At 36.0% G+C, this 24,295-nt stretch overlaps 1 protein-coding gene across 1 annotated transcript in view; it reads right to left on the bottom strand.

Annotated features, from left to right (window-relative positions):
- Window positions 1–10,832, bottom strand: part of LOC122814433 (zinc finger protein 883-like) — a 21,315-nt gene extending 10,483 nt beyond the window's left edge. The window contains exon 1 of the mRNA XM_044087014.1: window positions 10,784–10,832. Within this exon, the coding sequence (XP_043942949.1) occupies window positions 10,784–10,832 (49 nt within the window). The remainder of the gene's footprint in view (window positions 1–10,783) is intronic.
- Window positions 10,833–24,295: the final 13,463 nt, after the last annotated feature.

The following is a 24,295-nucleotide window of genomic DNA, read 5'->3' as shown; positions in this document are numbered from 1 at the left end:
GTAAAGCCTTTGCAAGGTCAAGGTAGGCTGTATGGACTGCCTTTCCCTCATCAATGGCCTTGGTGACTGTCTCGAAGAAGTCGACCAAGTTCAAAAGGCATGATCTGCCCTTGACAAAGCCAAACTGGGACGGGTCCAATGTCTGCAAGTCCCCTATATCTTTGTTTATGAGCTCCATTATGATCCTCTCCATAGCTTTGCAGACTAGACTTGTTAAGCTTATGGGGCGGTAATTACCAGGGTCCGTAGAGGCACCGCCTTTGTGGAGTGGGACCACAGTTGCCGTACGCCACTCCTTGGGCACGTATCCTGTGGTAAGGCTGAGATTAAACAGCTGCCTTATGTGCGGGTTTAGTTCCTCATTGAGCTCATGTAGCACACAGCCGGGGACACCATCCGGTCCCATTGATGCTGTGTTTTTAGCTTTAGAGAGAGCAGCTTTCACCTGCGCATTTGAGATGTCTGGGAGGCTACACTCCGCTGGGATAGTTATCTCTCCTTTAGGGGGGGAGAGGGGGGTGAAGTTTGCACTGAACCTGTCTGCCAGTATGTTGGCAATGTCTGTGGGTTCAGTGATTTTTGTATCATTTTGGACTAATTCTGAGCATATCTGGGAGTTTCCACCCAGGTTCCTAACATAGCTGAAAAAGGCCTTATGATTGTCTTTTGAATCCATGGCAATTTTTCTCTCAAAATTGGCCTTAGTTGATTTTATGAGTGCTCGTATTTTTTTACTAAGAATGATCAGGGGTGACCTTTCCTTTTATGGATTTTGTTTTATCATGTAATAGCTTTCTCCTCTTATTGTAAAGTTTGTTAATGGCTGGGGTCCACCAGACTGGACGTTTGCCCTTGGTGGGAAGAGTCTTGGTTTTATTTGGGATTGCTTGATCCATGCAATCCTGGAGGTGTTCATAGAAGGCATTTGTAAGGGCTTCCGCAGCTTGGATTGTGGTTTCCTCTGGCTCAGGGGCCTTGAAGGATACCACACCAGTCTTGAGTAGTGTGAAGTTTGCTTTAGAGAAGTTCTTCACTGTGGTCTTTTTTGTTTGGGGTGGGGGCGGGATGTGGATTTCCAGTGAGATTAGTTTATGATCAGATCTCACCAATGAGGGATATACTTCCGGTGTGGAGCATTTTGTCCCCATGTTTGTGATAATGAGATCTAGTATATTTTCTCCTCTCATGGGAACAGTGACTAGTTGTTCCATGGCATTTGAATTTATGAACTCCAGGAACCGTTGAGCTAGAAAGTTAGAGCTTGAGTAATGTTCCCAGTCTATATTCGGGTAGTTGAAGTCCCTAAGTATTTGCTTCTTGTGTTGTATCACTTTTTTTTACATTGAAAATCAATGCAAGCAGCATTAGGTTCCATTTTTGAATTTAGTGCTGCAACTATCAGATCTTGAAAAATACTCTTTATATTTGACCCTCCACCCCATGACAACTTAATACCTCGTTTTCATTCTGGATCCTATCATAAAGGTACTTGCCCACCTTCATTCCTGCTACAGAATTTCTCCATACTACATTTAGAGTGCACTCTGCCACTAATTGCTGTTTCCCAGTAGGAAATTCAGCATATGCAGCCACATTCAGTTTTCCTTATCAAGGATCCATCACTTTGTTTATTAGACAAAAATATTATCCCCTTTAGTGTAAAAAAAAACCTTTATTACAGTAAAATTAAGATGTGTGCAATGACCACAATCACTTCCACGTAACCAAAGTTTACTGTCTCCACCTGTAACATCAAAATCACAAAAAAAGCAAGAAATTGTTGCAATAAGAAAAAACAAACTGTGCAGGCAGCAAATAGTGACAGTGGATACACATACCTGTTAAAGTTTGGAGAAGAACACTGGCTCAGTGACAGTCATGAAAACAGAGCAATCCTTAACATAAATCGATGTGTCAAGCAACAACTCATAGTAGAATAGTTCTGAGAGAAGCTCTGCATCAGCGTTGCATTAGATGGCGAAACAATCTGCTGCATAAATAATTAGTTGCAGGTGTTTCCTGGGTAAACATGAGTCAAAGTGGGTAGATCATGGTCGATTGATTGAACAGCAGTGGCAGAAATGAAAAAATACAAAGGGGTTTATTGTTCTGATTCATAATATTGGTAATGTACTTTGTTCTGATTCTTACCAGTGGTAGTTTTCTCTGCTCATTTAGACCTTCAATGTTCCTTGGTGCTAATATGCTTCCCCTTTCCTCCATGCTTCTTCTGCCTGCCAGATTCACAATTTCATAAATCTTAGCAGTTCTTCTTCTGTCAGTGTTTGTATCAGTTACCAACTGCAAGCGTATGCCCTTAAAACTGGCTCCTGTCAGTCAAACATACACCCAGATTTACATAAAAAGTAAATTTATTTCTCTCCCAAATTCTTACCAGATTTTCAGAAGCATCCTGTTTCTGCAGCACTTGTGCCACCAACATATTCCAATCAGCCTCACCTACTTCCTTTGGCTCTTCCTTCTGGTTAAATCCATTTAAACTTATGTTTCAAGTTCTTCTTCATCAAAACTGGAGACAATTGCATCTGTTCTCTCTATATTAGGCTCATAGGTATTTAATAGACTAATGACCACTAAATCATTTATATGCCTAGACAACCATATCAACTGTATCCTGTACACTTATCTGCTGGCCTTTGTAAGTCTGGCTATCTTCTACATGCACCCTGCATGTTTATGTGGCTTACAGGTTACTTAATGCTGTATGGCTCCACAGACCTTCCAGCATTCTTAGCTTTGTGACAGCTATCCCCTGTCATACTGGAAGTTTCTCAGCCCAGTAGTAGCCCTCTGCTGCTTCAGTCCAAAAAAAAAAAAGAGTAGAGGAATTTCCATGTCCTTTGTCAAATTTCCCCTAGTCAGTATAACTACCACACTGGGTCTCCCCTGAAAAAGAGTCTACTAGCCTTCTGGGACAAAAATGGTTAACAAAGGATAGATGGATAAATACATACATGCAAAATAAATAACATTTCAAAAATCTTATGAAATCCTGGGACAAATGGTGAAGGTCTTAGTATAAAATGTGGGTTGTGTGCTGGACCAAGGAGCTGTTCATCTATGCTGGGGCAAGCTAATGAGTGTTGGTTTCTGCTTCTGTGCTTTGGGACTGTGAATCATGGGAAGGCACTGAACATATCAATATAGTCTCCAGGAATCTCTTCTTAAAATAACAGTGAAGGAATATCACCCTCCCCTTTTCTGATGACTATGTTGGTATCAGCTGTAGGCACCTTCAGAGAGCCCAGTGAGCTGATCAGTTATAGTAGTAAAGTACCTAAAGCTGATGAAATAGCAGCCTCCAAAGCAGTCACACCAGAAGCTACAACCACAACTAATGCTGAGAACAGGGTCTATGAACGCCCCTCATCAGTCTCTGTGCCAGCAGTCCTAAAGAAGCTTTCAGATGCAATATGATTGTCATCGTTTTCCAGAAGTTTCTTCTTCTTGTGCTTCTCTTGGTGCTTGCATTTTGAATGTCAGCTGGCAGAGGCCTTGACAGACATCATGCTGTAAGAAAACCAGGCATGCTCCTTCTTTTGGCCTAGATATTCCTAGACAGATTCCAAACTTTGACAAACTGTCCTCAAGGATGAATTTGGTGCAGTGTAGACACCAGCACATTTCATGCTTCAGTCATGGACAAAACAGAAAATAATTTCTAAACTCTTAACAATTATTCACTTTTTCAATATATTTACTAGAAAATTGACCCTCACTATTATCAGACATCTATCAAGATAAAATTACTAAGATAAACAAAATTTCCTCAGTGGGATACTTGCCTCTCAGACGGCAGGCTAACATTAAGTACTGATGACAGTGAGTACTGACTGCAAGGGACAAAGAACTGTGGCAACAAACATCTGAAGATGACAGCAGCCAACACCCCTTTTATTATATCACAGATGTCTAGATATCCAAGTGAGAGGGTCTTAACTGAGGATCATAGTAGGAAGGTACAACATCTAGTGGGGAGACCAGCCACTCTGAACTTGCAGGCAAACATTTCAGAAAAGATAACCTGCAACACTGAATATTATGATAAACACACTGGGGTACTTAGTAAAATGTACAGAATGGTTAGATGTAAACTGTACCCTGCATACAAAGCATTTAGGGCTTCATCCTTTAGACCACAACTGGAGCTGGAGTTTTACGAGAATAACAATCATTTAACTATATATTTTTCTTTCCTAGTTAAAAATGTTTTGTCATTCTTGTAAAATTCCAGCCCCAGCGGTGTTCTCAAGTATACATCACTAGAGTCTAGAGAGAACAGTATTTAACACAAACTCTTCCAAAACTGAGAAAGTCCAAGTAGATATTACAGCTGCTAACACAAGACAGTGGCAATGGCATAACTCTGAAAGACTCTGCTGTCCTTAGGTGAACCTTAGAATCAAACACAGGGAATTTCAAACTTATGAAGTCATATAAGGCTGACTATATTAAGTCAACACATGATGCAAATATTTATAAGACTTTTGTTAGACATAAAAAATATTGTTTATTATTAAAATATTACTCTATACATTTTTATCTCATCACACATACATACATATACACATACAGTACAAGCCTAAAGCATGCATGAAAGTAATTACCATAATCCCTTCTTTTCTCTACAACTTATTTCTACAAAACCAAATTAACATGAAGTAACAGGGGACTACTGCATTTCTGAACTAATTAACAGAAAATAAAAGCAGTAATCTACTTAATGGGTACACCATTGGATGACTGCCAATCAATATCCCATGTTCTGTAGCTTCTCGCAGAACTATTTTTCACAGAATAAAACTGAGATGAAAATAAATTGACTTTATATTATCACAGCCACCTGTTAGGCTGTTCAAACAGGACTAATAGCATGGTACCTGCAACGGTTACAAACTAACAGCACATAGGAAAGAAAAGGCAAGTGTTAGAAAATGAAAACTGAGATCTAAACCAACTGTAATTGAAGTACTGAATATCGCACGTGGAATAAAAGAACTAGAGGTGAGGACTTTAGAAAAGGTAAGGAGTAAATTACATAAACAAAGATAATTTTGTGAAAAGAATATATGCAGAAAAATGTTCTGGAGGAAGAATGATATTAAAGGGAAGACAGGCAATGAGCAATTTTTATAATGTTGGAGTGAGTGAAAATTGTAGAAAAACATACTACATGAAAATATCAGTGAGGATATTACTTTTTTTCTTTTAATATATTTGCACTCATATCAGGATTTATGCTGCGGTAGCTTTGTCACCTCACAGTAAGACGTCCGGCTCGATTCTCGGCTAAGAGCGTCTTCTGCATGGAGACATGCATGAATGGGAGTACCTTTGTTGAAGGTTGTATGTCAGGGCCGGCAACTCGGCACGTAAAAATCTACTGCCAGTTCCGCTGTGGCGACACTTAACCGGGAAAAGCCGAAAGACACAACAAGCACTCATATCAGGCTTTAAAATGTGATGATTCAATAAGGTTGTTTAAAACATAGATCAGTAAGTAATATTTTTTAAAAATAACCATTGATGTGAAAGCACTTTTAATTTGATTTCATTTACTTATTTTACAATTTGGTAACCAGGTAGGTGGGCTGGTCTCCTGACCCTGTTCAGCCATGATCCAGGTACAATAGTATAGTTAAAACAGTTTACAGCAGTATAATTCAGAAGAATAATGCAGCTACAGAAAGATTGCATAGTAAGAAATATAAAACATACAGAACAGTGGAAAATGGAACTAGAAAAGTGTATTTGAAGCAAGAATATGTTTAATACATATCACACTGCTAAAAACACAGCACATTAAGCACTTTCATCCCCTTTCAAGTCAGGACTTCTTCAGAATGAATTTCACAAAATGACCAGCTCTTAAATAATCATTTTACTTAATTACTTAACAGTCTAATTAAACAGTTAAAAGACCTTATAAGACAAATGCATGGAATATAATACATCCAAGCATTGCCCAAATCTGTGTGTGAGAGATTGAGTGATGTGTGAGTGACTGTATATATGAATGAGGAAGTAACTGTGTGTGTGACAGATCAGGAGTGAGAGCAATGTGTGAGTGAATGCAGGTATGAATAAGGAAGTGACTGTGTGTGTGACAGATCAGGAGAGAGTGAGTAATGTGTGAGTGAATGCAGGTATGAATGAGGGAGTAACTGTTTGTGTGACAGATCAGGAGTGAGAGCGATGTGTGAGTGAATGCAGGTATGAATGAGGAAGTAACTGTGTGTGTGACAGATCAGGAGAGAGTGAGAGTGATGTGTGAGTGAATGCAGGTATGAATGAGAAGTGACTGTGTGTGAGACAGATCAGGAGAGAGTGGCGTGTGTGACAGATCAGGAGAGAGTGATTGATGTGTGAGTGAATGCAGGTATGAATGAGGAAGTAACTGTGTGTGTGACAGATCAGGAGTGAGAGCGATGTGTGAGTGAATGCAGGTATGAATGAGGAAGTGACTGTGTGTGTGACAGATGAGAGAGTGAGAGCGATGTGTGAGTGAATGCAGGTATGAATGAGGAAGTGACTGTGTGTGTAACAGATCAGGAGAGAGTGAGTAATGTGTGAGTGAATGCAGGTATGAATGAGGAAGTAACTGTGTGTGTGACAGAAAAGGAGTGAGAGTGATGTGTGAGTGAATGCAGGTATGAATGAGGAAGTGACTGTGTGTGTGACAGATCAGGAGTGAGTGAGAGCGATGTGTGAGTGAATGCAGGTATGAATGAGGAAGTGACTGCGTGTGAGACAGATCAGGAGAGAGTGAGTGGTGTGTGTGAATGCAGGTATGAATGAGAAAGTAACTGTGTGTGTGACAGAAAAGGAGTGAGACAGATGTGTGAGTGAATGCAGGTATGAATGAGGAAGTAACTGTGTGTGTGTGACAGATCAGGAGAGAGTGAGAGTAATGTGTGAGTGAATGCAGGTATGAATGAGGAAGTGACTGTGTGTAACAGATCAGGAGAGAGTGAGTAGTGTGTGAGTGAATGCAGGTATGAATGAGGAAGTGACTGTGTGTGTGACAGATCAGGAGAGAGTGAGAGCGATGTGTGAGTGAATGCAGGTATGAATGAGGAAGTGACTGTGTGTGAGACAGATGAGTGAGTGAGAGCGATGTGTGAGTGAATGCAGGTATGAATGAGAAGTGACTGTGTGTGAGACAGAGTGACATGAGAGCAAGCAAGTGATCCTCTGGCAGCAGTTAAGAGGTTGCATAAGGGGAGGGGGTTAGTTATGGGCTAGGTAAGGGTTAAGAGTGTGTGTGTGTGTGTGTATACATGCATGTGTGTGTGTTTACACCTCTCAACTCTCCAGATTTTCCCTCATATTTTTGGTCTACTTCTCATAAAATTGCATTTTTTTCTGACAAATCACTGTCAAATCATTGAGGATTAAATTCAGAAAACAATGCCAGACATTTGAATTTCAGACCTCATACCCTTCTTCCTAATTGCAAAACCTGTTATTCAACTTTCTAACTTTGTAAGAACAATATTTAAAAAGTGTCCCTATTTTGGGGTCTTTGTCCCCCCATTATTTATGGCTTTGTCCAGATTTCTCAAAGAGGTTGAGAAGTATGGTGTGTGTGTTTGTGTGTTATCAGAGGACTTGATATTCCACCCACATCTCTCAACATCTTATATCAAGAAATTTATACAAAGCTATAACTAATGGGGGGACAAAGGCCCCCAAATAGGGACACTTTTTAAATATTTCTCAACAAACTTTGAAAGTACATAACAGGTTTTGCATTAGCATGACTTTTCTGCCCTGTATTAAGTCTGAAACTGAAATAACTGCCATTATTTTCTGAATATAACCTTCAATGATTTGCCAGAAAACCACAATTTTATGAGAAACGGGCCACAAATATGAGGCAAAATCTGTACAGTTGAGAGGAATGGGTTTGTGTACTTCTCTTCTTAGCTCAAGGAATCTGGATAAGCCTAAAATTAACAGGTAACAAAGGCTCACAATAGGAGCATATTTTAAATGATTTGTGTTCTTATGTGCATGTGTGTGTGTGTCACACCCTCTAAACCTCTTAGAGCAAGAAATCTGGACAAAGTCATAAATAAAAGTGGGACACATCCCCCAAAACAGGGAAACTTTTAATAAATATTGCTCTTACAAACCTAGAAAGTTGATACAATAACAGGTTTTGCATTAGCATAAATTTTCTTAAAAGGTATAAATTCTAAAACTCAAATGTCTGTCATTATTTTCCAACTTCAGTCTTTAATGATTTGCCACTACTTTTGCTAGTCAACCATAATGTTATGAAAAATGGACCAAAAATCTGTACAGTTAAGATGTTTGATTTGTGTGCGAGAGAAAAAAGTCCTCATAAACACTGCATTTAACATGCCTTAAACCAGCTATATGTTGATAGGAAGTAAGCATAGCTCATAGAAGTAATGATGCATAGCTACAGTATACAGTACTACTTTTAAGATTTTTTTTATTTGGAAGTGTCTCTAAAACGTTTTATATGTAAAGAAAAGTAAAATAAGTACTAAACAGAGGCAAACATTTGACTAACTGACATTTAATAAGAACCATACACACGTGTTTCGACTTACATACAAATCTGATTTAAGGACAGGCTAAAAAACGGATCTTGTCCTTAACCCAGGGACTGCATGTAAACAAGCAGAGTGTAATACAAAATATTTACATTAGTTTAAAGTGGACCAACCTTCCATAATTCCGTGGCAACAAAGGAGAAGTGGAAAGGAGGGCGGGATAGTGTGACTGAAGCTTATGAAATTAGTTTTGCTTCAGTTTTTATGTTTGCATAAAGTCCTCTCCTGGGATCTCTCCTATTTGGTATCTACTTCTCTGAAGTACAGGCTAACACAGAAGGTCTTTGGCTAACTAAATTCGCAGATGACTGCAAACTAGAAGCCATAATCAAAACTCCTAACGATGTGGACATCCTACAAAAGGGCTTCACTGAGACAGATGCCTGGTGTCAAAGCCATGGTCTCAAGCTCAGTGCTAAAAAGTGTGCATTGTCATCCCCTTTGGTAAAAACTCTGTACCCATGAACTGCCACATAGGCGGTAGTCTACTTAACACTGAAAGTGTGATGAGACCTTGGGACACAGGTGGACAGTAGTCTCTCCTTTGATACTCACATCGCCACAGTGGTCAGGAAATCCTTCTATATGGCACACCTCATCACAAAAGGTTTCTCATCCAGAAAAAAAGAGGTCATTGTTTCCCTCTACTCATCACTCATTAGACCCATTATAGAGTACAATGCCCCTTTTGGTATGTACCTCACAAGACATCTACAACAACTGAAAAGGCTGCAAAAATACCTCACTAAGAGAATTACTGGCCTCAAACAGATGCCTTACGCAGACCGACTTAAAAAACTCCAGCTTTACTCCATCGCATATTGCCTACTCAGAGGCGATTTTGCCTAACATACAAAGCTATGTCAAACCCAGAGCTGTTGGATATGCTCCACTTAAAGAAATCCCAATCCCTCCGAGCTACACACTCTAGGGACCTAAACCTTGTCACCACAATAAACAGAACATGCTGGAGGGATAGATTCCTGTCCCAGAGACTTCCCGTACTTTGGAACAGACTACCTAACTATGTCAAGCAGAGCTCCTCATTAGCACTCTTCAAGAAAAATCTTGATGATTGGATGGGTAATAGGAAATTCACCCCGGGGATCACTTCTGTGGTTCTGCTTGACAGGGGCACAGGAAAATAATTTTCTTGGGTGGCGAAAGCCATGGTACCTTTTTGGCTAGGCTTGTATAGGCCCTAGGGCCAACAGCCTAGCACCTACCTATGAACCTAAGTGCTCCTCTTAGCACTACATTGTACCAAGAATGGACTCCTTGTATAGTTCATATCAGGTTACCTGTACTTGCAACATATTCAAGTATGACTGAATTTTTTTAGCCCTGTTGTTCCTACTACACATGTATTTCAGCCTGTGGACACTAAAAATAGGAACAAAGGCATTGAAAAGTAGATATGTACATCCACCTAAAAATCTGGACATCTGATTAGCATCAAATTTGAATACCAAGTACACATAGTAAACTTCTAGGAGGCCCATACCTCCTTCACATTGAGGGATATACAATCATGCAATGCAATGGTTTATATATATTTTATAAGCATGGAGCAGTTTTCTTGTTTTCCTAACCTCAGTTTTTTGGGCCAGTCAGTTATGCCAAATATGTAAATTAGTACAGGAACAGCATGCTGATTTATAACTTGAACTTTATTCTCAGATGTACAGTTTTCAATATTAATTTTAAATAACCTAAAAATAATCTCTAATAAGCTTTGTTCCTGTTATCTCTAGCTGTACTTCTTGATCTATTCACATATATTTATATACTCCCCTCAAGCTCTTACAGATCCCACTCTTCTCTCAGGGTGATATTTTCCCGATGTTCGAGCTTTCCTGATATAAATGTTGTTTGCACGCATTTATCAAAACCTAATGTCATTTGTATATCATCTGAAAGTTTTAACATTTGCAATGTTCTTTCAGTTGCTTGTCTATCAAACTATACTGTTTTAAATCATCCACAAAAAGTATATGAAATATTGGGAAGTTTGTTTTCTGGCAGTAACGATATAACCATAATCTAGTTTGTTAAGTAAATAAAGTAGTGGTAGCAAAGAATCACCCTGGCATTTCCTTCTTTGGATTTTTATCCTTAGAACTGTAATTTGCCATTTATCATAATTCAGTTGTAAAAAGGTTTGTCATTCCTACCTGTATATTTTGCAATGTTTGCAAAATCTTCAGTGAAGCAGCTGTGCATTTCGGTATTCAGACTCTCAGCCATAAAGGAACGTGTTTTTACCAAGCACAGTTTGTCCCACTGAAAACAGCTCATTGACTTTACCACTGAAAGTCACTTTCAGCAAGGTATGAGGTCGCCCTTTATCCACTGTTGCATAATAATGGAGATGGTATAAATTAATGTTTAGGGGGTCTGGGGGGTTCCTTCAAGTAGAAAGTGCAGGGGGGGCTTGCTCCCTAAAATTATGTTCACTAAATGTGGCTTTTAGCAATTGTTTTTGTTGTTTGACCAACAGATAAAAGACCTTTAGCAAGTAATCATGAATCCAGCCATGAGTATATCTCAACCAGCAACAAGATGTGCAACTGCTTTCAACTTTGTTGATTTGTCCCATTTTTTCTACAGATTAAACAAACATGTACACAGCCTACTATGTTGGGTCATCATTGCTAGCCTTACATATTTTGATTTAAATTCTCCTTAACCATTCTAGCATCAAACCTTGTTCAACATGTGGCTATGCCAGAAATTCTGTATACTTGACACTATACTTGGGCTTTACAACTTTGTTTACTTTTCATCTAGTCCTTTTCTTTATATTCTTTCTTTTGGTTTTTGGCACTTTCAGTTGCTGTTTAATTCTCATCTACTTTCATTCCAACTCCCTTCCAAAACTTTTCTGCTAAACTTGGCCAACATGGTGAAATTTGCCATTTTCCCCACTGTATTCCAGTCCCAGCGCTGGTATATTTAGTTGGGGGGGTGGAGGGACAGCATCGCACCTAGGTGGGTTTGACATAGTGAGTTGTCTGATCAGTCCCAGTTAAAAATTTTGGTGGTATGTAGTTTTGATTTAGTGACGGTTCAGTGTTCTTGTATCGGTAAGTGAAAATTTGTCTACTCAAGTAGCCTCATATATATGTGTGTGTGTGTGTGTGTGTGTGTGTGTGTGTGTGTGTGTGTGTGTGTATATATATATATAGCACACGAAACATGTCCAGCACTATAATAAAGAAACAATTAGTCGGCCGTTTTGGAAGAAAGGCTTTTATTAAGCCAAAAAACAGTGTGCCCCACAGACCGGTTTCGTTCTAACTGAGCGTCATCAGTGTGATACACCAGTATGAACTCATCACGCATATATGCGTGTTACCACATTCACATTTTCTCTCTCTTAAAGAGATACTCGGCAAATACAGCTTAAAGTGAAAAAACATATATTGCAATGTACAATCCATTTTAAAACTGGTATTAAAGATATTCAATACCTTTCATTACACATTATAGAGGACCCCCAAAAAAAACATATCTTATCATTATATTATACTAATCTTAATCCTAAGATTAGAATGCTTATACATAGACACCTACACCAATATATATGTATCTGCATAAATAAACCCAAATGATATTCAATCAAAATATAATAAATACATATTATATGCAGAGATACATACTAATATTGCAAAAATATACATATATAAACATGCATATATACACATTCACACATATATATACATATATATATATATATATATATATATATCTATATACGCCTACATACATATACACATATATAAGAAATCTGCATGTCAACACGCAAAATGCAAAAATACAAAAATACAAAAATGCCAAAAACCAATTTATAGCCCAAAACCTAACTAGCTAGAGATGGAATAGTTACCAATGATCATTCAGACCTGGCTTAAATAAAGCCCCTAAATTTACTATCCATCTACGTTCTTTATTAGTTAATACCTTATGTTTAAGTACATCCCCTTTAATCATATCATTTACTTTATCTATACCAACAAAAACAAAATGAGCTGTAGGATGATTTAAAATGTGCTTGTATAATGCACTTCTCATCCTTACATTTTATATCACTAAGATGGGTGGCAATCCTTTGTTTTAGATGGCACGAAGTTTGTCCGATGTAAAAAGAACCACATCTACACAAAGCCATATATACCACCCATGATGTACTACATGTGATAAAGCATCTAATGTCGTATACCTTACTAGTGTTGGCTGAAGTAAATGTTGTGGTCTTTGACATCAAATTGCAATATTTGCAGTGTCCACAAAAAGTACTTCCCTTCCTAGAAGAATCCAATATGGTGGGGGCAATACCCTTTTTATAATGTGACAAATATTCCCCTAAATTTTTACCTCTCCTATATCCAAACTGGCACCGATTATCCAAAATTGTATGTAATAATGGGTCATTATGTAGAATAAACCAATATTTATCAATGACCTGCTTTATTAAATAAGTATTGGTAGCATATGTGGTGATGAATCGAATATTTTCACCCTTCAGTGTCTGCTTTGGTACATCTACACTATCTTTCAAAAGTAGATCCCTTCCCAGGTTTCTGTTAACATCAAAAGCCTCTTTAATATTACCAGTTTTGTAACCCCTAGTTTTAAATCTTAAAGATAAATCTTTAGCCATTATGTTGTAATCATTTGTATCAGAACAGATAGTCTTAATTCTCCTAAATTGTGCCTTGGGTATGTTCCTAATGGTAGGTAGGGTGGCAACTAGTAGCATATATATATAAATTTTTTTGAAAAAAGGTATAATAATATAATAATATAGCTGTGCCTTAATTGCCTTTAGTTGACAATCACATCCAAAAGTAAGTTCATTGTACTCAACCCCCACAAACTTGAAACTTGAAAATTGTGGAATTAAGATATTCTTTAACTTAAACTCCAACTCTCTCATACACTCCACTCCACACAAACAATCAATCATCTACCGCCACATGACACATGACAAGCTGAAAAAAAAGGGAACTGAGTGTTGTAAATAAATAATTCCTCAGGTAGCCAGTAATAGGGTCAGCTTATATAGGCTAAAAAAGCCCCCATAGTGTAGCCTACCCTAAAGTACCATTTTCATTTATTATTATATTTCATTTGTGCTCAGGACAAAGTTTGTAAAGAAACCAAAAAAAAAGTTCACCCATAGTATAAAGTCTTCTAACCAAAATCCAAATTCTACTATACCACCTGAGGCGCTATACCATGGTAGTCAGTACTGTCTAAATCTAATTGTGTGTTAGTTTAAAAAAGAAAAGATAAATGTAAATCTTCCATCAAAAATCTTCCATCAGGTATCCATCCTGCTTAGCTCTCACCTGCACTAAAAGAGGTTTTAATTTGCTTTCCAGGGTTCTGTCAAGTGGTTCTCATAAAGAACCTCCCTTCTGAAAACTATGGGTCTTAATATGGATAATTTTGATTATGTATTTTATAGGGTTGAATGTATAAATAAATAATGGTAATGTACAGCTGTCAGCCTGCAGCTGTTTAACTGTCTGTGAGTAAATTCACACATCATGCTGCCTGCTAAAATAAATATCAAACAAATTTAAATCAATCAACAATCATACATAATAAATAAATATAAAAAATTAGAATCCCCAACTGTGCTCTGGTGTCATATTCATATATCATGTTTTGTCTTCTGCACCCTGCATTTATCCTTAATGTCTTTAGTAGTGATTTTTTTCTCAAAATTTATTAATATTTCCAAATTCTTCTTTTTCTTTCTTGTATATTGTTTTTAAAATTTTCAAAAATTTTTCAATATTAAGTTTGTTTTAAATTAATTTAATTTGTAATTTTATTTTAACAAGATTTTTACTAAGTATGTAACATTTAAATCATTTTTAGATTTTTAACAACTTAACATTTTAGATGTGTTTTTAACATCAAATTTAGTAAAATAAAATAAAAGATACTACTAAAATTCTTTACATAATTTCACATAAACAGATTAATATATTGATATAAAAAAAAAAAAAAGATAAAGTTTAATCCCTTATTAAGCACATTATATTCAGAATAACTGAACTGGTATTGTTATAGAAAATCATATTATATATCATAGCATTCATAGATATAAAAGAGTGGAAACCAAAAAGTTCAAAAAACCGGCTAACCCCCGACCCCAACCCTCGTCCCTTTAGCTCTGTTTAAGTTTCCGGCCCCTCCCAAAGGGTTGGGATTTTAAAAAAAAAAAAAGGTTCTACCATTATTTGAAACCATTGTTGTCCATTATCAGTACTCCAGAGTATTATTTACTTGGGAGCCTGACCCATCAGTGAGTTACTTTTAGTAGTGTGCTTTGGGCCTTTTTTCTTGGGTTTTTTAGTATTTTTTTTTTTTTCTTTTTTCTTCAAACTTTTTTATTTTCTTTTTCATTTTCGTATAATTCTTTTATCCATTTAAATGTCTTCTTTTCTATTTCTTAAATTATTTTTAAATAAATACAAAGTCAAAGTATCATGCCTCCTCCATAAACTTATAATGCAAGAAATCAAGAAATTCTATTCTTCTCCAATTAAAAACCCTCCTCGATATACATTCAACCAAATTAATTCAATAGAAAGTAAGTAAACATATCAACGAACATATAACCAGTCATCTCATTGTTAAACAACTAATTTTGTGTGTGTCATTTTCGGTTTAACAAACTGAGAATCAAATTTGCCCAAAAAAACCTCTCAGCCACAAACTCAGCCTGCAAAATCTTCAAAACATCACATACCTTTCGACACAATTTTAACAACTTGTTGTGCCACACCATAGAATCTTCTAGACTGCCATTATCACCTGTATTAATCTGCATCATATTCCTGTGCGCCCCTAGAACAGTCACCCGCTTCTGGTAGAGTGAACATCGAAACATCATCTTTATCTTCCGTAAGATGTTGTAAGAAAGATTTAAAATCACGCCCAACTGCCATCCTAGTAGCAACTGTAATCTGCCAAAACCATAAGCCGAATGCCCCAACGCCAAATCACACGTGTAGGTCTATAATCGAAGAAACAGCACAGGACAACAACAAAATATTCAAAAGTTCCAAACCATCCGTGCTCGTATACTTCACAGTGCCCGAGACAAAATACAGCACACCAAACATGTCCAGCACTATAATAAAGAAACAATTAGTCGGCCGTTTTGGAAGAAAGGCTTTTATTAAGCCAAAAAACAGTCTGCCCCACAGACCGGTTTCGCTCTAACTGAGCGTCATCAGTGTGATACAGCAGTATGAACTCATCACGCATATATGCGTGTTACCACATTCACATTTTCTCTCTCTTAAAGAGATACTCGGCAAATACAGCTTAAAGTGAAAAAACATATATTGCAATGTACAATCCACAGATATATAGTGTGCACATATATCTATACATATATAGATATAGTGTGCATATATATCTGTACACACATACATATGTATGTGTGTAACATCACTCTTTATATTGTATAAATGTTGGTAGTTTAAAAGTCATGTTTAGTTTGTCATGTCATTTATCATACAAAGAATAGTCTATCAATGTGGGGATTGATGTCCGTACACATAACAAATTTAAAAGTGAATAGCATTCCAAATGTTAAGGAACAAAAATATATTGGAGTAAGACTTGAAACCTTAATGAACTGCAGTATCCATATTGACTGTCAAATCCACCTAGGATAGATATGACATGGCCAAAATGCATGCAAAAAACACAGAACAAATCCAAGTAACTGAAAATAAATGACTTAAATTTGCTGTGTTTGCAAATACTACCTGACATCATTGTAACTTGTATGAAAAAGCTCACTAGTTACTGATCAATAAGAGAGCCACTTTTCTTCTTATAGGTTCATAGGTAAGTATTAAGCTAGCTAATAAACTTAGCAAACATGTCATCTTAGACTCCTCCTTTCCATATTGTAGAACTTCAACTATGCTTCGATATGATGCAGTTGGCAAATATGTATGCAGTCCCACAAATGAAGAGGTATGCATGCAGCCAATTTTGGGTAGGTGCAAACCTCCTTCAAAGCAAGGGATACATACTCTTGAGCCACACTGTTTTTATAAATCATTTGATAAGCATGAAACGTTTCTCGTTTCCTTGTCCGGGTAATAATATGCTATTTGGAGCTGCTAAATCATACCAAAGCTGTAAGTTAGAACAGGAAGAGTAAATTTATTGTTTAGCTTGGATTTTAATTATATAGGTTAAGATAGTTTTCAATATAAGCTGTACTCTTATGAAGTATTCCTTCCTAAGGTTTGTTCTCATTTGTCTGTGTTTTATTGTTGACCCTTCATCTATTCCCAATCAGTACATTCCCTCCTGTTCAAGTTCATTTATATTGGACTGTTGTACCAAGCTGATATTTTCTTGTTGTTTCCGCTTTCCATTTATAAATGTGACTTTTGCACATTTATAAAGAAATCAAACACTGCTTGCACCACGGACTGCAAAAGCGGTAGTTTTATTATTCCACAGTTAAAACACACGGATTGAGTGCCTTCTTCCCTTTAACAGGGATTTCATCAGAATCAATTACAAAAAGTTGAATTCACCTTTATATATTCACCTCCTTAATTAATAATTAATTACACCATCCCTTTCATTTAGTTTTTTAAAAGAAAAGCACACAATAATCCATGACCATTGTCAAATCCATCCCTAACCCTTAACATACCTAAACTTTATAAAATATTATTAAACAAAACATGTTTTAAAATCTTCTTGTTAAAATTAATATAAACAGAGATTGTAATACCTAAAGTAAAAAAAATAAATAAATGTTTCTATCTTGAAAACCTACAAAAGTACCAATTATAAAATTTCAAATATATTTCCTATGTAAAAAAATTGTGGTAATGAAAAGTAATATTAACCCACCCCTAGAACCTACATTAAACATTATGGAAAAAGCAATTATGGAAGAGATTTATAAACTAAAAGTAGGGGAAAGTAATAAATCTATGAGTTGGAATTTATCAAGTAAAGAATTTGAAGTTTTGTACATGTTAAGAAATGACAGAGGTTTAAGAATAATGCGTCCTGACAAGGGAGGGGGCACCGTTATTTACAACGCTAGCCAATACTCTCAGGACATATTTGAAATGTTGAATGATTCACTGACATACTATCCATCTTCTATAAATGAGGTCAATATTAGTTATAGTCTGATAGATTTCTACCTAGATGAATATTTAAATGAAGGAATGATTTCAGCTGAACTATATGACTTTTTGAAAGTTAAGAACCCCACTGTTGCAACAATTTTTGGTATCCCCAAGACGCATAAAGGATTGGAAAAATTGTCTTTTAGGCCCGTAGTCTCAGGGAGGGGATCCAAAACATACCCCTTTGGAGTTGTGGTAGACAAATGGTTAAAAAAAGACCATTGTTAATGCAGAGCATATAATTAAAGACTCCTGGGATTTCCTAGGAAGGCTAGAAGGTGCATTATGGCATCAGGAGTTACACTTTTTGACCGTGGACATAGCTAATCTGTACACCTCGATTCCTAAATAAGAAGGACTTGAGTATTTTAGATCTAGTATGGTCAACAACACCCCCCTATCTGAGGATAAAAAGTGTTTGATTATGGAATTTATGGAGATTGTGTTGGACCATAATTATTTATTCTTTGAAGGAGAATATTTTAAACACAAAGGTGTTGGGGTATGGGGGCCTCTTGTGCACCCATATATGTGAATTTGGTCCTGCTGGAGTGGACAGAAAGTTTGTTTTTACAAGTGAATATATGGCTCATTTAAAGCTTTATGTTAGGTTTTTGGATGATGTTTTTATTCTTTGGATGATGTTTTTATTCTTTGGAAAGGCCCAGAAAACAAGATTAAAAAGTTTGTTGACTTTTTGAATAGGACCACAGAATTTCTTAAATTTACTTATGCACACAATGAAGGAAGTATTAATTACCTAGATACAGTTATAATAAAGGATGACAAAGGCTTTAGATCTAAAATATTCAGAAAACCCACCTTTAGTAACTCATACCTAGAGTATTCCAGTAGTCACCCTCCACATCAGAAAAAAAGTATTATCAAAGGACAACTCATTTGAGTAGCCCGTATGACATCACACAAAGAAGATGTGGAGGGAGAACTACAAAAAGTAGTAAAACTTTTTCAAGAGAGGTTACCCTAACAAAATGTTGGAAGAAAATCTTGATTATGTTAAAAAAGAATGTGGGGGGGGTTACATTGAAGAAAGAGAAGTTAGGTGGCAAATAAAATTACAAGTTAGTCAAAGCCCCAGGACTAAATGAAATGATATCTATAAAGCCAATATTAAATAGGAAGGCCGTATTATTTAGTTCAATAATTCAATAAATTATTAAAGTATTTTTTTTGGGTTCCAACAACATTTTTTTACATAGGAAATATATATGAAATTTTATTATTGGTACTTTTGTAGGTTTTCAAGATACAAAATGTTTTTTGCCTCTATTTATATCATCAATTTTAACAAGAAGATTTTAAAACATATGCTTTGTTTAATAATATTGTATAAAGTTAAGCTATTAGAGTTTGTTAAGGGTTAGGGATGGATTTGATAATGGTCATGGTTTATTGTGTGCTTTTTGTTTAAAAAAGTCAGTGAAAGGGATGATGTAATTTATTAATTAAGGAGGGGAGTATATAAAGTTGAATACAACTTTTTGTAATTGATTCTGATGAAATCCCTGTTGAAGGGAAGAAAGTGCTCAATCCGTGTGTTTTAACTGTGGAATAATAAAACTACCAATTTTGTAGTCTGTGGTGCAAGCAGTGTTTGATTTCTTTATTAGTGGCATTTTTTTACACTGTTTTTGCTCTTTTTTTACTACTTATGCACATTTATCAAGACCAAGTGCAATTCTTACATCATCTTAAAAAGTTTTAATTATTTTTAGTTGTGTTTACAGATCCTCATCTGATGAGCTGTACAATTTAATAACATCTACAAAAAGTAGAGAGGTCTTTGAAAAAGGTTGTTTTTTTGAAGTTAAACTTTAACTATACCAAAGTCTATTAAGTAAACAGATTAATGGGTTAAGGACAAGACAAAACAGCAGTGATGACAGACTCACCCTGGAATATCCCCCCTTTGAACTTTTATCCCTAATAATAATTTGTCCTTTATCAAGGCCCAGTTGCCAAGTGCTTTGCCACTGTTTTACAGTCACTGCAATGTAACTGCTAAATGTAGGGGTATCTTATACACCTGCAAGCACCCCATTACACTGAATGTGGGATACTGTTGAAGGTTTTTTTTTTTTTTTTGTAAGCTACCTTTGCCATACTCAGATTCTTCCCATTTTTACTTTCTCTGTTATGGCTTTATTTAAGAATAGTATAAAAACTAACTCAGCAATGTACTGGATATATAAATTTAATAAACTAAAGTAAAGCTTTCAGGTTAACAAACCCTTCCTCAGTGCAAATTAAAACAGTTCAATAAATTTCATTTAGAAGCTCAATCCCATAAAAGCACACCCACTCATACACAATATTCAATTAAACAGGTAACATACAATTACTCATACAAAGAATGAATTTAAGCAATCCTGCTTTCATCTAAGAATTGGTTTAAGGCTTGTAGCTTGGCTAATACCTGGTGGGTAGTCAGCTTGTAATCGTATAATCCACTTAGCATTCCTTTTTTTCTCTGATCTATGGTCAATTATTCTGTCCACAAACTAGGAAAAGGAATAAACGAACAAAAATTCAAACATGGCTACAAAAAGCAAAAACCAATAGCAGAACTACTATAATTAAAAAAACAGCATTTATTAAGCACTTTTCGTTACACTCAATGGTGAAACTTCTTCAGATCTGCAGCAATTATCCATTATAATTTTCTTTACACCATTTGTACATCTACTATAGATAATGAGATATTGTAATTTATTATCATCATCAAATAAAGCCATTTGTTCATTTATTGAAGTTTCATTGATATAATATGGCTTAGCTTGGGTCTCTCTCATCCCTAGAACATCAATACTCACATTACTTAGTAGTGTTTCATCATAGCCTGCAACTCTAAATTCATTAATCATTTCATTCATTTCTGTAATGCACCCTGGTATTTAACCTGTGGTTATGTAAAAATTGTCCTATCACAATTCCCTTAAAGATGCACAAAGCATGCATACTCAAAGTATAAATATTTGTTTCTATGTACGGCTTTCTTATGCACAGATGTTTGTATGTCACATCCAAAAATACAATTCTAGTAGATGAAACAGACACAGCAAATGTCAAAAATTGAGCACTGCTATTCAAATAACAAATCAAACCAATTCATCCTGCCCACCCTCCCAAATAAACACATCATCTACAAAGTGTTTAAAGCACACAACCTTTTTTTGAGTAACGATTTGGAGCATTGTACACAAAACCATTTTCCCATTTATCCAATACCAGACTGGCATAAGTATTCACAATGGGTGTATCCATCACAACGCTTGATATCTGGTGGTAAAATTTGTTATTAAAAAAATGTATTTAAGAATAGATAATCCTTTGTTCCATATGACTTTCTTTTATTACCCTTTATTCTATTGTCATGTTTAAATTTTTCTAGATGGCTACAAACTATGTCTGCATCAAATCCAGTATATAACTCTTAAAAGTTTTTTTTTTTGTTAACAAGATTAATGCCTGTTTGTGATAAGAAGACAAGTTATTCTACTCAGTGTTAAACCTTTGTGTAAAAATGTTAATACCTTTAGCCAGAAGTTTGACACTGCATCTGAACCCATGGTTTTCCATTTATGAGCTTAATTTTCTTTTAGTTTCTCAGGTCATAGCTTTCTCCCATGTCCTATCTTTTATGTTAGATCTTCCAACTTCATTTCTTTTAACTATTTCATCCATTCAGAATAGTTATTATGTTCAACAGTATCTACATAAATACCCATTTCTTCTTTTCTGTGATGTTTCTATTGCTTTTTGCTTTACTTTTCATTTCTCTATAAATCATTTGTGTCAACAAATTCCAGATTTTTCTTACTTCTCTTTACATTTACATGCATACCATTTAAGTATTGCTACTTGCATTGATATTTTTAGTTTATTATTGGAAATAGTACATGATAAATTGTAGTCTATCGTAATTCCGGGCATTGATTTTACCATAACTATCTTTGTAAGGATTTTAAAAGATCAGTTTTCTTTTCTATATTCTTTGACAGTAATGCTCATCTTAATTGTTTTACAGTTTACTTTATTTAGTTTTTCTAGGGTAACATTCTACTTGCTTCCCTTTCTTTCATTTGTTGGTCTACATTTTTTGTGGTAACATTTTATTAGTTCAGCTGCATGGTAGTGTATCCTACTTATTTCTGTTATGTTGCATGAATTTCTCTCAATAGTCCTGTTTTACCACATTTCTAACACTTTTGGTCTTATTCGCCTTCAGTAATCTATTTCTTTTATTGATGTCAATATGTCTGTCCATCCCTATATTAAATCAAGCAGCTCTTCCCCTAGATCATTTTCTTTTAGGGTGAGGGCACCCTTCTTTGCTCTCCCTTTCCTGCTCTTTCCCTTTCAGTACAATTTTATCTGGTCCCATCATGTAGCCCATTTCCTGCTCATTCCTTTGCTGTGCAGTTCTAACTGGACTCTGTGCAAGTTTCCTACAAAAGGTTCAGGCGTATCACCCTGTGGTGTATCTTCTTCAGACCCACACTGCTTAATCTATTGTTCCTCCTCCTGGAAACTTATTGGCATATCATGTTGTGATATTACCTGTGTCAGAGTTTCCAAACTAAAGCCTCCAATGCACAGATATAGTCTATCCCCTCAAAATTCTACTTGTTTAATTTCTGCCACTATTCCTATGCCAAGGGCTGTTTATAACACTGAAAACAGCTAACTGACTTTGTCTCGCAAAGTCACTTTTAGTGAAGGCGTGGCATTGCACTTTCTCCACTGTTATGCAGCAATGGAGATGGTATAAATAAAAGTTAGGGGTGCCTTCCAAAACAAAATGGGGAGGAGGACTTGTTCCCAGGCAAGAAAAGCGTGTTTTTCCCCCAGAACATTCCACCTTTGTACTCTATCTTTTTATATGAAATTTACCACATCATGATGCCTTTACCTGTAGTTTTCTTCAAATACTTACAAAACTGCATTTGTTGTACTGATTTTGGCTTTCTTCTCTGCATAAATATCATACTGTATCTGGTCTCATTTTCTTTCCCATGTCTATTTTTCTTTCCATACCTTTAAGATAACCTCTGTTTTTTGTTCCTTTTCCTGTTTTACTTCTGTCACTTCCTTTTCCAGTTGGTCCAAAGTTAACTCATCTAGGTTTTTTTTCTGATCTAATACATTAATGATGTTACATTATCTGTAGTTTTTAACTGGTCTTCATATCTTGTGCAAGTCTTTTTCTTTCATTTTTTTCCCTTGGCACAACAGTAACAGTATATAATCTCTTTCTTCTCCTCAACTGCGCACTTTATTGTCTCTGTGGCTCTTACTTGGGTTAATATATTTTTTGGCTTTGGTGGACTACTTTCTTCTACTACAGAGATACTACTTTCACCCTCAACCTGCTAACCCTGTTGTAGGAATGTTTCATGTCCTGGAACCAGTGCATCTAAGAGTGGGCACTTTTTTGCCCTGTGACCTATCTGTGTAACCATTTTTTTTATCCACCATTTCCATTATATTTAAAATATACTCATAATGAGTGTCTTGTTGGAGAGATTTTCTTGGTCCACCATCTGAAAGTACTCAGCAATATTAAGAATTAATTCAGTTCCAGCAATATCACTCTCCTTTTCTGGCTTATTCCATCTTTCCATTCATATCTTTTTTTTAATCTATCCAAGGCTTTTGGGTTTCCAATATCAAGACTGGAATGGACCCCGTTCCTAAACCAAAGTATGATTAAAGTTAATGAAATTAGTATTGTTTCAATCTTGTCCTGTAATGACTCCTTCTGCAATTCTTATGGAGTTACATGTATCAGTAACTTATCCAAGTAAGATTGTAAATTCTTTATTTACAATTTAGGACAGAGCAACGGTAGTATTGTCACCTCACAGCAAGAGGTTCTTCGTTTTGATTCTCGGCTGGTGTGTGTTCTGTATGGAGTCTGCATGTCCTCCCTGCATTGGTGTGAGTTTCCTCACACATCAAAAGACATGCATCTGGAGTGTTTTTCTCTGGGCTTCCATTGAAAATTGGCTTTGTTCCAAATCAGACTTTCCTAGTTAACAAATGTTAAATAAATAAATAAAATTCATTGCTCCTATTAGCACTGGAATGGTCTGGGTATCATTCTTCCACATTGCCCTTGTTTCTGCCTGCAAATCGTGGTATTTTACGACTTTGTGTCTCTCTGTATGTAAGACACTGTAGTCATTAGGTGTAGTTATTTCACTAATCAATGTTACTTTTGTCATCTTTTCATAGACTAGTATATGCAGTTTTCTTGCGTCTGTTTTATGAACTGTTGGTGATGGTTGATCCTACCGGATATAAACTTCATCATTTTCTATGATGCTTCATGTCTTATGTTTACAGTACTTTTCAGTTAGTTCAGTATTATAACATTTGCACAATCCCCAATGCAACAGTCTTGCCACATTAGTATAACTTTCAGTAGTATACAGTCCTTTTGCCATTAGCACATCAGAACCA

The sequence above is a fragment of the Protopterus annectens genome, chromosome 10.part0, assembly GCF_019279795.1.
Source record: "Protopterus annectens isolate FY-2018-M chromosome 10.part0, PAN1.0, whole genome shotgun sequence".
Classification (NCBI taxonomy): domain Eukaryota; kingdom Metazoa; phylum Chordata; order Ceratodontiformes; family Protopteridae; genus Protopterus; species Protopterus annectens.
Note: the sequence above shows the minus strand (reverse complement) of the source record. Positions and strands in the feature narration are given on the sequence as shown.